At 42.2% G+C, this 18,108-nt stretch overlaps 1 protein-coding gene across 1 annotated transcript in view; it reads left to right on the top strand.

The window, feature by feature from the left end:
- The window catches only part of rftn1b (raftlin, lipid raft linker 1b), a 214,707-nt gene that overhangs the window by 70,274 nt on the left and 126,325 nt on the right, over positions 1-18,108 (top strand). Inside the window, exon 3 of the mRNA XM_083647160.1 lies at positions 15,390-15,567. Within this exon, the coding sequence (XP_083503286.1) occupies positions 15,390-15,567 (178 nt within the window). The remainder of the gene's footprint in view (positions 1-15,389; positions 15,568-18,108) is intronic.

Raw genomic sequence — 18,108 nt, 5'->3', positions numbered from 1 at the left:
GTGAGACAGACTCCCCGCAGAGAGAGAGAGAGAGAGTTAAGGAGAGTGAGACAGAGACTCCCCGCAGAGAGAGAGAGAGAGAGTTAAGGAGAGTGAGACAGAGACTCCCCGCAGAGAGAGAGAGAGAGAGTTAAGGAGAGTGAGACAGAGACTCCCCGCAGAGAGAGAGAGAGAGAGTTAATGAGAGTGAGACAGACTCCCCGCAGAGAGCAAAGGCACAGTAAAGGAGGCTAAGAGGAGCCAAGCAGAGTTTGCCCCTCCTACGGCAGCCAGGGGAGCGAGGAAAAAGGGAGGACAAGGGAGTTACTGCCATTTCCATTCTGCCCATACGAACAGTAATGACACACGTCTGCTGAGGCAGAGAGAGAGAGGCGGGGGGGGGGGTCTACAGGTGGTACTCAGCGGAGCAGAGGGCTCCTGAGGAGACTAAGGCCATTTTAATTGGACACTGAATAACGATATGACTCCTTCAACGAGAGAATAGCAGGCGGTGCTTTCTGTTTAAAAAAAAAGGCCAATTACGGTTTGCTCGTGTTATATCAGCTTTTTATCCTTTAGCCTTTTTGAACACTTTAATCTTTTTCCCAGGTTCAACAGACCAGCGTTGACAATCAAAACAACAGCAATATGTACACACAGACTTAGACAGTAAAGTAAATACAGGTCTAAGACAATATCCACAAGTACAGATACGTTTAAAAAAGTTACCTATCTATCTATCTATCTATCTATCTATCTATCTATATATCTATCTATCTATCTATCTATCTATCTATCTATCTATCTATCTATCTATCTATCTATCTATCTATCTATCTATCTATCTATCTATCTATCTATAAATTTGGCAATGTGGACTCTGTCTGTTTGTTTCAAGAATTTTGGCCAGCCACAGCTATGCCGTTGCACGTGCGATCGGGCTGAAACTTTCAAAAGCGACCAGTGACCTGACGGAGTCGTATTTTTTTAATTAGGGAAGATTAATTGCCTTGCAGGGCGGGCGAAGGAGCAAGTGAGCGCGCCCAGCGGTCGAGCTGCAGGGTGGGCAAGGCCGTGCAGTGGCCGAGCTGCGTGTGCAAGCTGCAGGGCCAGCTCAGCGAGCCCGTGCAGCGGCCGAGTCTAAGAATCGAAAAGAGATAAAACAAGAATATCTACTTGTGAATGTTCAGTTCTGTCATATTTTTTAAGTGATCCATTTAAAGTGAACCACAATTCTTCAATTTGAAGACGCATAATCTGGAGGTAAAAATAGCAAGTGGCAAGGCCACATTCATAATAAGCACAGTATCACCCAGTGGAGTCGCTGTCAAGTCAAAAAACAGCGGTCATTTGTCCTTTTGTGTAGTCAGGTACTCAGAAGTCGTGCTTTGTCTTGCTAAAAATACATTTTGCCCTGCAGAAAAACAGCTTATTCCTCAATCTCTGCTCAATTGCAAGAAAAAACAAAACACTATGTCCTCGACGTCGTTGTGCACCAGTACTGGCCTTACCAGTGTTTAGGCACTACTGCTGGGCTGCCAATGTTAGGGCTCTAATGTTTTGGCTTCAAGGGAGTCCTGGCGTTTTGAGTGTTTTGAGTCTACCAGATGTTTCTGTCCATACGCCAATTTGTTTCAATCACTCTTTTTTGGCTCCATGGTCAGACAGACACTACCATGCCTGGAGTGAGAAGGGGCTAGTTTCACGATATATATATCGTGAAAACGCGTAACGCGAAACGCGTTGTTCACAAATAAACATCAGTAAGTCATTTTCAGTGTTGCGGTGGTTCCTTTAATTTTTCATTTCATGTTTATCCTGCAACCGACCAGCACCTGATTTTTCTACTGGCTGTGCACATGGGAATCCTCTCTTCACCATATATATATATATATATATATATATATATATATATATATATATATATATATAAGCTCTGTATGTAACTGGTGGCACTGTGTTGTAATTTTGGAGTGTATGTATGTTTTTTCTTTATTTCTTTTCTTTTCTTTTCCTGTGTCTGAGTTTGTTCGTTTTTCTGTGTTCTAATTTTTTTAAATTGCAAAATAAAATACAAATAAAAATCACGAGGACGTGAGAAAATATCACAGAATAAGAGAAGCGGCGGACAGGAGCAGCAGGATCAGAAAGGATTTGCAGTGGGTAGCAAATATATGCCAGGCTAGTATTTTCTCTCCCATGCAAATGTAGTAAAAACCATTTCTCCCGAAGGCGGCGCGCGGCGTGTGTGTGCGCCGAGCCCTCACGCTCCAATCTCTCAGCTTATTAATTTCATATTTACTCATTTATTTTTTAAATGTGTTGACTGATGGAAAGGCAGTGCTGGAGCTCAGAGGTGCTTACATGGCATATGGGTTTGAAAGGGAAACTGAGCCAGTGTCATAGGCAGGGTTTCAATTCAGAGTGTGTTTTTTTGTGTGTTTGTGGGTGAGATATTATTATTTTTGTAACCTTCATTTATACAGGAAAGCTGACTGAGCATATGCGGTCTCTTGAGGCAAAGCAGCGCTTCACTTTAGATGCAAACATTCACATAATAGCTGACCAGTGCGACCACAGTCTTCTGATGGCATGCTTGCTGCAGTTGTTGGTTAAACTCCTTGCTCAAGTGCACATCGGCAATATTTGTCGAGGGAAGGGGAGAGAGGGTTTTGTCATCGACTTCTCTTTTCAAGCCTTTCTGGGGCTTCCAACTGGCAACCTTCAGTCACAAAGCCTTTCTTCTTGGCTGCATCCACCAAACACTGAGTCAGTGAAACATGGAAAGCTGGTGAGGAAGGTCAGAAGGCAGCAGCGGGAGGGACATGGCACCAGTGTTTATTACTTATTCTGCTCTATAGATGAACGACTTCATGTATGCATAGCATACTTTCTCTTTGAACGTACACACACACACACACACACACACACACACACACACACACACACACACACACACACAAACACACACACATCTCATATGCATGAACAAATACCACCCACACTGTTTGATTGACAGCTGATCTCTGGGTGCAGTCTTCTCTAATCAGTGCAGAGACACCACAGCAACGACCGCTTGGTGACAAAGATATCGGCAAAATTTAAACAAGAATCTTGGCGCTTAAAGGGACAGTTCACACCAAAATAATCTGTAGTGCTATTATATCCATCTAGACAAAACTACACCACACCCACTAGCTGGGTGTAATTCGATCGAACGAAAATAGTTCCTGCATGATACTGCTCACAAGGTCTGTGGATTATCTTGAGTCCGGATCATGATTTCTGGAAAGAGACATTGCTGTTGAGTTGAGTTTCAAAAAAAATTTTTTTGGCGCTTTGAGCACCACAAGTCGAGTGCCATCCAGTTCCATTGCATTTGAGAGAAGGCTGCCATCTCTATGGTCGAGATCTCCAAAACACTGCAACTCAACACCAAAACCATCTACCGTAAATTCCGGACTATAAGCCGCACCGGTGTATAAGCCGCACCTGTAAAGTTGACTATTTTTTTCTTATATAAGCCGCACCGGACTATAAGCCGCGGGTGTTTTAATGGTTTTTTTTTTTTTTTTTTTTTTTTTTTTATTGTGTTTTAATGTTTAATTACCATATGTAAGGGTTCATGCACAGAGGGGATTGTCGGGAAAGAGATGGCTGTTTGAGGAAGCTCCCATTTATTAACATTTCAACAAAACAACATAACACAACACCACCTGTGTTGTTATTTACAGTGCACACAGTGTCATACAGTGTCATACAGTGTGGTGAAAAGAGGGCAAGAGAGGAAATTAAAACAGAAGTGGATTTATAGTTAGAAAGAGTGCTAAAAAAGAGAGATTTTTTTTTTTTTTTTTTTTGAAAAAATCCATAGATAAGCCGCACCGTTATATAAGCCGCAGGGGCCAAAAAAGGCCAAAAAACGGGGAAAAAAGGTGCGGCTTATAGTCCGGAATTTACGGTAGATGGATAAATAGCACTACAGGAGATTAAAAACATTTTTAGATGTTTTTTCTATTTGGGGGTGAACTGCCCCTTTAACACTTTAAAGTCCATCCATGAATCAACTGTGTAGTCGTGTATTGAACATAATACATTATTGGTTTATTTCATTTAAAAAATGGATTGCCACAGCTATCACTCCTTCTTTATGTGCTACATTAATACATACATGTCCCATCACTTTTGTTTTCTCCTCTGTGTTTAATGGCAGTGTCTGTTTGATGGCGCCGCACTAACACAATTTTCCACAAAACCAATTTGTTGGTTGTCAGCCAGGAGCTGTTTTTTCTCATTATTTGTCACGAAGCGATTTGTTCCTGTGAGTTTGGGCTCTTCTCTGTTCATATGTGAGAGAATGTTCTTCCAGGGTAAACAAAAAGGCAGACACAAGTAATTGGCTTCCCCATTTGCCATGTAAGGTTTACCAGATTTTCTGTCCGACCGGCCCACAGGCTCCTTCAAGGGCCTCAGCATTCCCCCAATTTAAACATCAACATTGACTCGACACATCCATACAGCCATACAGGGGTTATACGGTCACTCATTCGCTCTCGTCTACCCAGACAAAGTGATTTTCCTTAGATAACAAGATTTTACAGCCAAGTAAACATCCTTACAACAGCACAAGATTGAAAGAAACTTAGCACTGGGCTACATTTTGCACTGGCGGACAGCATAATAAATGGAATTTTGTCCTGATAAATAAATGTAGAGCCCGTGTATGTAAAGGCCTCCGGTTGAGATTATTATTATTCACACGCAGCGATTAGAGCCAACTTAAGAAGTGGCCGGTGGCTGTATTTCCCAACCGCCTAATTGAAACCATTCCTTATTTACTCATCTCAACCGAGGGCTTCAAAGAGTAAGCAAAGACGGTTTAATTTCCGTCTTAATATCCAGCACCTCGTGAACCGGGCGCACACGCAATAGCTCCGACACGCCTCTGGCAGAAATGACAGGGTGTACGTGTAGCAGCACCAAAGAAGAAGAGAGGGTAAATAAATAAATAAAAACCACGGATCACAGAAGGATTAATTCCATTTCCAAAGGCAGTCAGTGGTGGAGGAAGGGAGGGGGGAGGAGCGGGGGAGGAAAAACCCAATACGCTTCACCCTTTTGCCATGGCAGCCTATTTCTTTGTGTTAATTCCTCCACGCCTTTTAACTTCTAAAGCGTTTGCATTCTGCTGCACGATGACAGAGTGTGATTGAGAAATTGGGAGGGGTATTTTTAGCCAAGTGCTCACTGGCCCTAAGGGGACACAGTATATGATTTTTCTTCTTCTCTGTCTGTTCTCTTCTTCTTCGTCTTCTGCTTCTTTAGCAGTTTCACATTGAAACCTCTGGATTTGTGCCTGGAAGGGAGACGTTGAGATCCTAACTGAATCAGCTCTCTATCCACATCACAGACCTGCTTTCTGATTGGTGCTCGCGGGCACCTTCCAGACATCCCTTTCCTCTATTGCAGCCTTGATGATGTACTATAGCATGGTGAACGCACCCTGATGATGTACTATAGCATGCTGAACGCACCCCGTTGTGTTGCAGCCACACAAAATGGAAGAACAATGACATGTATATACAGCGCTTTAGTGGCAGTTTGTCTGCCTGTTGTGTTGTGTTGTGTGTGAGCATCCAATGTCGATTTTTACCCTTTATGGAAAGGATGGCGGTGGTGTAACGCGTGGCATATAAAGCTATTATAATAATCTGATTACAAATTAATCACAATTGTAATCAGTTGCAGGTACTAAAAAGTCACAGAATCTTGATCAGAGATCCTTGTGAGAAATCAAAGTGGATGATTTGATGGAAAACACGTCCAGATGCTACAGTCCCACAGCACCTAGTTAGGTGTGCAGCAGCAACTGTTGCTGCAGTTGAAGTTCCCATAGTGCTGGGAACAACGAGGAGGATAACCACATTCATCATCACTCACCAAAAATAATAGATCCAGCTGTCTTTCAAGTATCAAATTGTTTCAGTAGTATTGGCCAAACTGAATCAGTTCCACACCTGCTACGCAAAACTGCTTCAATGTAGTTGTTACTAAAATATTCAGCAGCTCAAAAGATTATTTTGTCATGCATATATTAGCCAATGCACTTGTTCTCTCTCAAGCCAGTCTATCTCTTCCACAATCTTCAAATGCTCCAGAGAGACAGTCTTCAGCCCATAAAAATAAAAATTGTCATCTTCAAAAAAAACAATGATGATTGACTTGTGATTGGGAGAAATGAGTGGATATCCTGCCTTATTTTGACCGGACATCCTGCCTTATTTTTTGACTAACTTTGAGAGCTGCGAAGTACAGACGGGAAGGCGGGAGCATTTGTAAATTGCAGGAACCAACGCGCCTGTCTTGAGGGACTAATGCACTTGCGAACCGACACACACTTAGCCTGGTAAACCATCCGTTCACGTGAACTCACATTTGTTTCGTTCTGCGGAACCGCCTGGGGCAGGTGTTTTCAGAAATGACAAAGTAACCTACATCGTAGTTGACATTGTAACCGGCCAATCAGGGACGCTGCATACGAAGCACTAACTGCTCCCATGGCGTTGCTGCTCGAGCAGTAGCGTCCACGTTCGTCCAGTTTACATAAGTGCAGTTATTGCAGAAATAGACCCAATAACAACAATTAAACAAGAACAGGAGTATGCAACAGCGGAGTTTCTCTGCGGAAAAGATGTTTACACCATTCTTCCGAGTGGATTTGGATTTGACTGTATCCGATGATGCTGATTGGCTGAAGGACTGGATTTGGCTATGCTGATTGGCTGAAGGAGTTGTCTCTCAAGGAAAGTACTCACACCCACCAAAATTACTGTGGACTGCTTGGAGTCCAGACGGAACCGCAGAACAAAATGGAATGTGAGTTGACGGATCTGGATGGTTTTAACCAGGCTAGCACACAGTAGTGCCTTTTAAACATGTTATCTGGATCATGTCCTGCTAGAGAGAACAGGATATTTTCAGGTTTTGCCTTTCTAAACATGAGGGGTCTTTGTTAAGAAACAACTGGATATGAGCCGTTTTTTCTGCCAGTGGGCGGCGGGGGGGGGGGGGGGGGGGGGGGGGGGGGGGGTCGCGGTAGCATCTATCAAAAACAAGAAATGTGATAGGAAACAGCTTTAGCGAATTTGTAACCAAACAAAAACAAATCAAGTCATATCTGACTTGTTTTAAATTTATTTCTCCCCACAAAAGTTTGATAGCCTATCAGTCAGTCAGCTCCTATCCTCTCCACAGTGTGGATGCACAGTCTGCCTGCCTGACAAATCTGGAGACTTTAAAAAACATGTTTTAACGGAGTCCATTGACAACGAGGGGTGGCAATGTGCCAAAAATGCCTTTGTTAAGCTACATAAAGCCGCGCAGTCAAAATAGTGGTCGGACTGTCGTCAATCACTGTGGGTGATTTATTTTATGACATTCAAGTCATATCTGACTAGTTTGAAATGTATTTCTCCCCACAAAACTTTGATAGCCTATCAGTCAGAGTCAGTCAGCTCCTATCCACTCCGCAGTGTGGGCGCACAGTAGCGTCAGGGACGATGAAAATTAATTTGGGGACGGAGCCATACGATAGCCTAAACACGCTCTGCTCGTTATGCCAGCGTTAAAAATGACATGCCCCACACACACACGCACACTAAACAGACATGCGGGCACTGGCAGAGAGACAAACAGGCAGATAGAGCTTTGCATTGCGCAAAAAGTGTCAGAATGTCGGCTGCTCTTTGTGATAGTTGTTTCATTTGCTTCAGTCATCCTGCTGCCTCGTATTCTCAGGAGCGCGTTTCTGCTGCACTTTTCACTTTCCTTCCCCGCTGCCTCTCTGCAGTCAAGCCAGCCCTCACCTCGGAAAGCACGGTCATTCTAGCCCCCACTTAACAAATCAAGCCGCTTTTGCAGCACTTGAGGAAACCGTGAGTTTGCTCGTTGATATAAGCGATTGCCCGAACGATTCATTAATTAATAAACTAGCGAACGTGAAGTGAGTCACGAAGAGCCACACCCGCCCACTCAGACATATGCGGATCATATCGTTCCACTGTTTAACATGACCAGCGCTTGCGTGGAAGCGGATCTTATACCGGTGGTCGAGGTAGATAAGATACGGAGTCGCGGGAGTGCGCGTAGGCCGGCTAATTGTTGTTTAACATGCAGGCCAACCGGCTAGGTGCAGGTTATAATACGGATTCCACTGCATGTTAAGAAGTGGCTAGTGACTGTAACACCAATAATCACTCAATACAATGAGAGAGAGCTGTGTAGTGTCTGACAGCTGCCTGACTGACAGAGTGGAGTGTGGCTCCTGAAGCCCTCGTACTGGATGCACGATATGGATTTTTTCAACCGATACGATAACCGATAAATATCTGCTTCTCCTGGCCGATAACCGATACAATAACCGATAATTATTATAATAAAAATATGAAGAGTTCATTTGCAAAAACAGGTATCTCCGTTTGGATTTTTTATCATTTTATTTTATATATTGATGTATTTATACTGTAATTTATTTATTTTGGGGAAATTTGTATTATCAATCATAACTAAAACAAATAATAATAATAAAAACATATGATCATTTTCACATAAATCACCTCAATAATGTTTTCTATGTGCACTCCAGGGAGTATCAAACAGATGTTGTTTGTTCATTTTAAGAATGGCGTTTACCTGTTTTTGCAAATGAACTCTTCATATATTACCGGTATTTTATGCACACCTGGGGTAAAAAACAAAGGGCAGATGTAGTGAGCATAGCTCTGGCCTAACCAAATCTAACTGACATCACTGTGAACACAAAACAAAGAAAACTTCTGGTATAATATGATTGTTTTAATAAAGTGTATCACTCAATTATAGTCAATACAAAAATAAAGGCTTTTATAGAACGGGAAGCCAATGACTGCTTAGTCTGCAGATAAAACACAATGACAAAAGGCATAGTAATTTAGACTCTTATTGACATGTTATGTTGACTGATGCTTTTTATGTAGCCTAATGTGCGCGACTGCACCTTTGTTTTCTTTATTATTGGCTCTGTTAGATGGCTCTGTCCAGCAGCTAGCTCAACTGTAAAGTCCCTTTGTTATAGTGGGACTCCCGGCTAGCGCGGTTAGCTTAACGTTAGCGTGTTGTTTTTTGGAGTTAAATACACAATCCCTGGATGTTTCATTTTGGGTAAAGGGGTTTCCATTAGTTTCTATATATTTACACCAGCTCTGAGTATGAAGTGCTTTTGCGGGGCTGTTTGATCACAAGCAGTGTCAGTGTGCCTGCCAAGCGGGCGAGCCTGAAGTGTAGGCCACGCTACGAGCTAACGCTAACACTGGCTAAGCTAACGTAATCAACAAACAAATCCGCTGCATCATCGCCAGCTTTGGTTTAATGTAATAGACGTTTGGCCTCCTCTCGGAACCCGTGCGGGACATGGATTGCAAATTACAATAGCTGTGATCATCTAAACTGTGAAAAACGGCAACATACTGTACTGCATGGGAGCAGCCATGTTTGGCCGTCGCAGCTGTGATGTCACGAGCGTGCGACAACAATAGCTCTGGGCCAAGGTAAAAACAAAGCCTGATTATCGGCTGTTAATTTATCGGAAAAAGGCCATTATCGGAATAATAAATAATAGCGCAAAATGGCCATATCGGCCGATAATTTATCAGTCCGATAATTATCGTGCATCCCTACCTCGTACATCACAACCTCCGCAGTTTCGGCGACAGAGCTTTCTCCAGGGCAGCTCCCAAGCTCTGGAACTGTCTCCCCCCGGACATTAGAGAATCAGACTCCCAGCTGTCTTCCAATCCTGCCTCAAAACCCATCTCTTCTCCTCTGCCTTCTCCTAGCTCCCCCTGCCTATCCCTGTGTGCCTGTGTCGTGTCTGTCCATTGTCTGTTGCACTTACGTCCATAGGCGATTGTAGGCTTTCCAAACAGGGGTTGCACCACCAAGAAGGTAATAGGACTCCGACTGGGGGGTATGTAGGGGGGGCTGTGCTCCCCCTAGACAAAGAAATGTTGTATATTTTAAAGTAAAATGCATTAATCTGGTGCACTCAGAGCAAAATGAAGAGGCTAGTAGATATGATCTAACTTGTCGCAGAACATCAATTTTGGTTTATTTGGTAAAAGTGGAATTGTAGCCTATTCCTTCTGGTTTTCTTCATTGTTCATGATTTTGTGGAAAGTATTCACTAAAGAGTCTATAGTGAATGCTGCTATTAACTTGTGTTTACTTTTGCTACTAAACCAACATCAGGACATCCAAGCAAGTTCTGACAGAGAGCAATGTTATTGGACCCATTGGACAAACACATTTGCATATTTCCCAGCATGCATTGTTCCTTCCAAACTTTTGACCACAAAGTAAAGTAACCACATTAAGTAAGTGGTGAGTGGAAATAATCATTAGCCTATTCTTAGTTAAACATGCAGTTTTGGAACATTCAATAAAGACAAATTAAAAAAATAGACTATGACTCGACACCCTAAGTGATACACACACATGTTATGAGAGTGGTATATATATCCCTCACACTAATATCCATTTTAGTGTAGAATGGTTACTTCCTTGCTCTGCTCTTCCCTAGAGTGCACAACCATGTTCAACCCTGGCGCCAGGCTGTTTCGGCCCTCAACATAAAATAAAAAATCATCTGGCCACTAGGGGTTGCACGTGCAGCCAGTGCACCAACGTACAATAGCGCATGCTTACGTCGTCCCCGCCCCTTTAGTGTTTCTTTTTTGTAAAGTGTCTTTGAGTCCTAGAAAAGCGCTATATAAAACCCATGTTTATTATTATTATTATTATTATCATCATGCACTGTGGGAATGTTTCTGTATGTTCTGAAAACAATCATGCTACACAACTTGAAACAACAGATACTCATGTTTGCCCATGATGATAGTAGCACAATGGCAGAAACAGGAGAAACTGTAAAGCCATGCATTAGAGCAGAGGTTCTCAAATGTCAAGGACCCCTTACAAGATAGAAAATATACCAGGGACCCCCTCATTCTGATTTGTGATTTTGGGCTAAGCTTAATTGTTTCCACGGTAACGTTAAATTGATAGGTTTGTTAGATTAGAATGTAATCCATGAACCATTTTAGATTGAAAGCATAAAATATTTTCGTTGAACTATGAAGCTTTTGCACACACAAAAAGGTTTTCATTTTTATTTTCCTGAAAACCTTTCGCGGACCCCCTGGCAAAGTGCCACGGACCCCTGGGGGTCCCCGGACCCCCATTTGAGAACCACTGCATTAGACACCAAGATAAATCCTTTGAACTTTTTTCTAAGTGAAGAGTACCTTTGAAGAGTACACTTTGAAAGTACCTTTCCCAGCCTTGTTCATTCTTCAGAAGTTATGTTTATCTTGTTCGCATACCTGATATTACCTGTGACCAAACACACATGAGCCGCTAGCATTGCCAGCCAGATCCCCTAAGGCCAAACTCGCCCTCTCTCTGACCTCCCATTGAACTTGTATATACTTTGACTGTTCCCATGGATCTGAACCTTTCTTTCTGTATAGTCCCATTGACTCCAATTAGCCATAGCGACATTTCCCACGTCTTGTGACAGCTCGTACAGACAAGCAGACCTCCTCTCCCCCCCCCCCCATTCCCTCCTCTCCGCTCCCCTGTCAGTTCTCTGCTTCTCCATCCAGCTCTTTGTGTTGGCGCACTCCCACACAGCCCAGCTGTTTGGCCTGCATTAAATGTCGCCTCGCGGAGGTTACTGCTGGGATCCCAGCCGCCAGGCATCCGGGGCCAAGGGCTGTCTTGCTCTTGGGTGCTCTTTATCACTCCCTTTCCCTCTGCTCTCTCTCTCTCTCTGTTGGTCTGTGTCTACTCCTCCTCTATCTCCTCCATAGGCGTCAGTTTGTTATGGCAAGGTATGGCAAGGTATGGCACTCGCCATACCTTGGCTTCTAGCCAAATTTGGGAGAGAGAAAGGGAGAGATAGAGGAGAGAGAGAGGGTGAGAGTGAGTGATGCTCATAGTGTGCAGATCATGCTCCTTTAACGAGCAGATGTTGCTGCCATTGTGAAAACCAGACTGATACCCGAAGTGCATTAAGGACATAGGCTACACATGTAAGCTGTGCCACTTAGCCTACTGTATGTTGTTGTGATTCATTCTGCCTGAACAGATGTCCTTACTTACACATTCTACCAATGATGTTGTTTGTTTAGCATACCTTGCAGATCGGTCTTTTTCTATAACAAATGACTGATGGTTTAAATCCGACGGGCTAAACAGTACTACTAAAGATTGGGCCGGGTGATATGGTTGAAATCAATATAATGATAATCATAAGGATTTTTCTCGATATCAATGTTGTTCATTTAGGATGCTGTATCTAAACTCAGTTCATGGAAATAAACAAACCCTCAACAACAAAGGATTCTCTGACAGCGATGATTTCCATAGTGTAACACACATACCACTTTACAGAGGTTACACTTCCTCACACCATAGGTAGGCTATACTATAGCCCACACATGGGCATGTGTGGCCCGTGATGGAATTGCAAAAAAAAATATATATATATATATATATATATATATATATATATATATATATATATATATATATATATACATATATATATCTATATATATATATATAGATATATATATATATATACATATATATATATATATAGATATATATAGATATATATACCGTACATTGCACCTCAACGCAACATGCAAGATACCCGCTGAATAAGTGTCCAAATGTTCATGTCGTTCTGGCCAATACTCCACTTCTGTTATAACATTTCAGTTTGGAATATGGCAAATCTTTCAATAATCTTTATGACTAAAAGGCTAAAAGTAATCTCATGTGTAAAAAACTACAGTAATTTCTTGCGGCCCCAGGGCCACATTTTGCCCATGTGTGCTTTAGAGTCTAGAGCACACATGGCAAAATGTAGAAATACAAAACGACCCCCAAAAACTCAATAAAAGGCAGAATTATGTTAATAAATCTCATCTGCTACAGCCATTGGATTTGTATCACTATTATATCAGGAGATTAACAAGAAATTACCAATCGCAACAGGAGAGAGGGTTAAAAATAGGGAGACTCCCGCAAAAATCAGGAGTGTTGCCAGGTATGATCTCCAAAGTGTGGCCCTTCACTTACTTGATGTACAGTAAGTCAGTATGGCCCTCTGGAAAAAAAAAAATGTTGCCCACCCTATAGCCTATTGTTTTGACTGCTGTAGTGTGTTGGTCATGTTTAACAAAAAGTAGGCTACAATAATGTAACTGCTTTATGGTCAATTCTTAATGGAGGCTAAACATTAATATTTTTAGAGGTTAGAGGGTTCCTTGTACAATTTACAGCTTCATTTTTATGTACAGTCTGTGAGGTCCTGTGCTTATCAAACACACACAAAATAAAAAGGTACAATATCATTCACTGGAATAAAAAAAAATAGGTCTCCTACTTACATGTCAAATAACTGAATTGTATAGAAACAACTCACCAAAATTGACTATTGCACAACTGATTTCACAAAAATGTTCCACGAAGGCCCCTTCACCACCCACTGCGTACCTTGCCATACCTTGGCTTTTGCTGAAATGACTCTTTCTCCTCTATCTTGTCCATTCCACTCTGAGTCCTGCTATCAAGCTCTGCATCCATTCTACACCGCCTCTCCCTCTTCCTCGATCTCTCTCTCCTTCTCTCCCTCTCTCCCCCTCTACCTCTCTCTCTCTACTTCTCTCTCCCTGCCCATCTCTTTCTCTCATCTCTCTCTCTCTCTCTCTCTCTCATTACCATCCGTCCTGATTGGCTGATGTTCCCTGACAGAAGCTGTGTGTGGCTCGTTGCAACACAGCTGGTTGCTCCCGAAGCGAGGCCATCACCGGCGGCTGTCTGTCGCAGGTTCTCCACATTTCATCCCTCAGGGGAGCCGGGGGGAGAGAACGATGCAAAGAGACAAAGCTTTCCACAGCAGCTCCTTATTCACAAACCTTTTTTTTTCTTCTAGAACAGACGGCCACTCGCTGATTGCTTCTCATTGATGTCAGCCCCCTCTGTCCGCTCTTCTACAGTCAAGTTGAGCTGAGAGGGAATCAGAGCACGTGCCAGGCTAGTTATGACATAGAGCCTTAGCAATCAGCTCTGATTGGATTTTGAGCCACTCTTATTAACTCCCAGATTGAGGGGACGGAGCAAAAAGCCTGACGCTAATTGCCAAAACAAACTGGGAATGGTTCTAAAAATCACTGTTGATATCTGATTCTGAATTACAAATCTTCACATGGAGGGATATTTCTGTATATACAGCAATTTTCCTACTTGTCTGTCAGTTTGACGCCTCTCTCTATCTCAGTACTGTATTGCTGTTGGGCATAATGATTACAGAGAGTGTCTCAGTAGGGCTCATTTGAGAAGGACATGCTTGCAAAATACATTTGGCTTCTTTGTACCAGAGAATTTCTACAATTATATACGATGCCAACAACAACAACTGCCACTGAAGGAATCAAAGAAGCCGACTGCTGCAATAAAGGACTGACATTTATTTACATAAGATGTGTGAAGTGGCAAAAAAAGAAGGTGAAAACTAGAAAGCATGGATCATGTTTCAGTCGAGCATCATAGGGTAGCTGGCCTCTCCTTCTTTTTGATCTATGATTTTTTTTTAATCCATGCGCCTGAGACAAACCCCTTCATGCAGGACTTTTCCATAGAGTTCCCTCTGGGGTCATAACATATAGGACTTTGCCGATTATTTTATCCAAAGCCCTTCACAGTGTGCATGTATCAATATAGGGGGCTCCAGTGGGAATGTAACTACCTACAGTACCTACTGTAACTGACTGTTGGTGGCATGCTCGACCTATTGAACTACAGGGAGATGGGAACCTATTATTATTATTATTATTATTATTATTGTTATTATTATTAGTAGTAGTAGTATTAGTATTATTATTATTGTTGTTGTTGTTTTCTGTCACTGATTGATATTTGTGATTGAATCTATGGCTAGTTTGTGGAAGCTTTTACATTTGCTACAATTCCTGCTCTGAACAGCGGCTGTCTGTTCGCTCTTTCCTGGTAAAAAAAATCCTCTGACAGTGAAGTGATGCCTTTTACTTTTCCGGCAGCAGCAACAGTGGTTTATTTGGAATAAATAGAAGAAGTACGTAGTTAGCATGAGTAGTAATAGCCACCATGTCTAACGCCTAGAAACTCAAACTCAAAAAGGGGAAAAAGACATCTCAGTACCGCCCACGCTGTTGGATTGACGAGCGATGTTGCACAGGAGCATCTCAGTTGTTGCTCCTCTTTGCATTCCTCCGGGGCATCTTGTCTCACTCATCTCATCCCCTTTGCCTCTCTGTGTGTCTCAGGTGGGACGTCCACGCTGCGGCTGTCCTCTGTGCGGGAGCTGCCCGGGCAGCTGCAGGAGCTTTACCAGCAGGGCTTCGTCCTGGCAGCCGTCCATCCCTTCATCCACCCCTGCGGTCCCGAGTCCAACAGCCCCCAGCACCAGCTCTACCGGGCCATCCTGGTCCGCCTCGACGACGGGTGAGAGTCACATGAGAGCCTATGTGGGAGTTTGCATGCTTTTTTTTTTTTTTTATACTTTATTTTGACATCCTTTTTTCAAGAGAAAATACACACAGGACAAACAATAACAACAACAACAACAACAACAACAACAACAACAACAACAACAACAACAACAACAACAACAACAACAACAACAACAACAACAACAACAGGAGGTCTGTAGCCTGTACTACGAAGCTAGTTTAATGCCTTATCCGAGTAAGTTTGAGTTTAAACCTGGTTTAGCCGTACTACAAAGCAAGTTAACTTTCAATCACCATGGCAACTGACGCTGCAAAGCTAACCTGGTCGCGACCAGGTTAGCTTCAGAGGATAAGATCAAAATCCATGACAGACCCATATAATCGGCTCTCTGGAGTCACTCACCGTTCATATAAGATCGCCATATGAAAAATAGATTGCAGTCAACTGAGAATATAACAAGAAAAACATTTGTGGCTCTGTAGGCTACATAATTAAATTAAGCCTACTTACCACTTTATGTCTTAACAGCTCAACGATGCGTGGAGAAATATGATCACTATAATCACGCAGCGCATATCATACACGGAGCCTCAAATGGAGTGAGGGTGATATTCTCCTACATGCCAGAAAAGCCTATAGCCTACATATAATATAGATATGGGATAAATATGGGATAGCCCCAATAGGCTACTAAATATGCAGGCAATTCTTGCATGTTTCAGCTGGAACTGTGTCCTGTAGGCTGTATGCCAATATATGAGCAAAAATAGGCTAGTTTTTATCAATGAAAACTATGCCCGCATCGTCTCAATTCAGTTCAGCAGTTTTCTCTTTTATATTAGGCATCAGCATTATCATTATTTTATATATTAATTATTCGATCAGTGCAACTACACACATAATGAGTGATAGAGATCATTATTCATTGAGCATGCGTTTCTAAATCTATGGTCTAAATAGGTTTACAGATTGTGGAAATTTATAGGCTGAGATTACACATTTAGGGGACAGAAATCGCTGATCAAAGTAAATCAAATGACTGATGTGAATACAAGCTGCAGCTTTAGCAGTCCTTCAGCAGATTATATCCAACGCGGATTTTCATTCTGACATAGGTTACATTAAATATCCGCTAAAACTCTGATCACGCACTGCGCTTTCATTGAATGAGGAAACGGGTGTAGAAATGGGTGTGGGCGTGGATCAACTCAGCTGTTCATAATGTGATTGGCTAGCGCACCTCTTTCGCGTGGACGCGCGCCTGTGCACGAGCGAAAAACGTGCGCGTGCACAGGCAGATCCCAGATAAAGCCAGCTTCAGTTATCGAGTAGAAAACCAGCGTCGTAGTATCGGTTAACTAGATAGCTTTGATCCTGTTCAGTCAAACCAGATCAAAGGGACTTATCGCGGATCTGTTAAGATAGCTTCGTAGTACAGGCTACAGGAGAGGTCACAAACTACGATGTGATGCAACAGTTACACAATACAATGTTACCGTGGGCCAACCAATGTAGTTGTATCAGCTAGAATATTTGCAAAAGTCACTCCTTATGGATCAGGAAAAGTGTCCATTTACTCCAAAGAGTTTCCCCTTTTTCTTTTTGTAGCCTCAGACTATAAGTCAGCGGCTCCATTCAATGTAACTGATTTACAATATTTATAAACATCTCCACCGGGGGGTAATGTTTCTGGAGCCAACATTTTGTGATGGCTTTCTTTCCAGCTGCCATAAAGATCTTCAGGAGGTATAAGTCACTTCTATCCACATGGGAGTTTGCATGCTTAATTGGTATATTTAGAGTCATGCATCAGAATAAAGGAGGGATGTGTCCGAGTATCAATTCTGCCCCCAGCACAAGGCAATAACAATGCAAATTCACAGACAGTTTGCAGATCATCTTTAATACCCCAGGGAGGAAGTTTACTGACACTTTACAATGCGGCCTTATTCCAATGTATAGCTATGAGAAAGAACAGGCTGGACGATAATTCAATATTATCGTTTATCGTCTTTCATACTCATATCATGATGATGTGAAGAAATTCTAATATTGTGACACTGTCTAAATTGATGAGTTGAACATTAATTTGTTTATTTAACATGATTTTGCATACAGGAACAATATTGTGATATTGATATCGAAAGGATCCTTATGATTATCATGACATTGATTTCAGCCATATCGTCCAGCCCTAAAATAACCTATGGAAAAGTCTTTCCAGGACAAAACAATACTGTGTACCTATGAAAAATGTACATTATGTTGTTCCACTCTAGCAAGCAATTTTCATGAAGCACAGACACAGCATTATTGTGTAACTTTTCCACGAGGATATTTTGCTGGAATATTTGTTGGCCATTGTTGCCAAAAATTCAAAGGTTTACAGATGTAGCCATTAAGAAAACATGCTGTCCGGGATTCTAATAATGTACTTTGTCCATTATGAAGAGGAATCTTTGGGGGGGGGATACATTTTTGATCTCATTCCAGGCATTGGTCTGGAAAGAAATGTGTTGACTATAGTTGGTT

Source organism: Poromitra crassiceps (genome assembly GCF_964638095.1).
Source record: "Poromitra crassiceps genome assembly, chromosome: 1".
Lineage (NCBI taxonomy): Eukaryota > Metazoa > Chordata > Actinopteri > Beryciformes > Melamphaidae > Poromitra > Poromitra crassiceps.
This window is presented reverse-complemented; position numbering and strand designations above follow the sequence as displayed.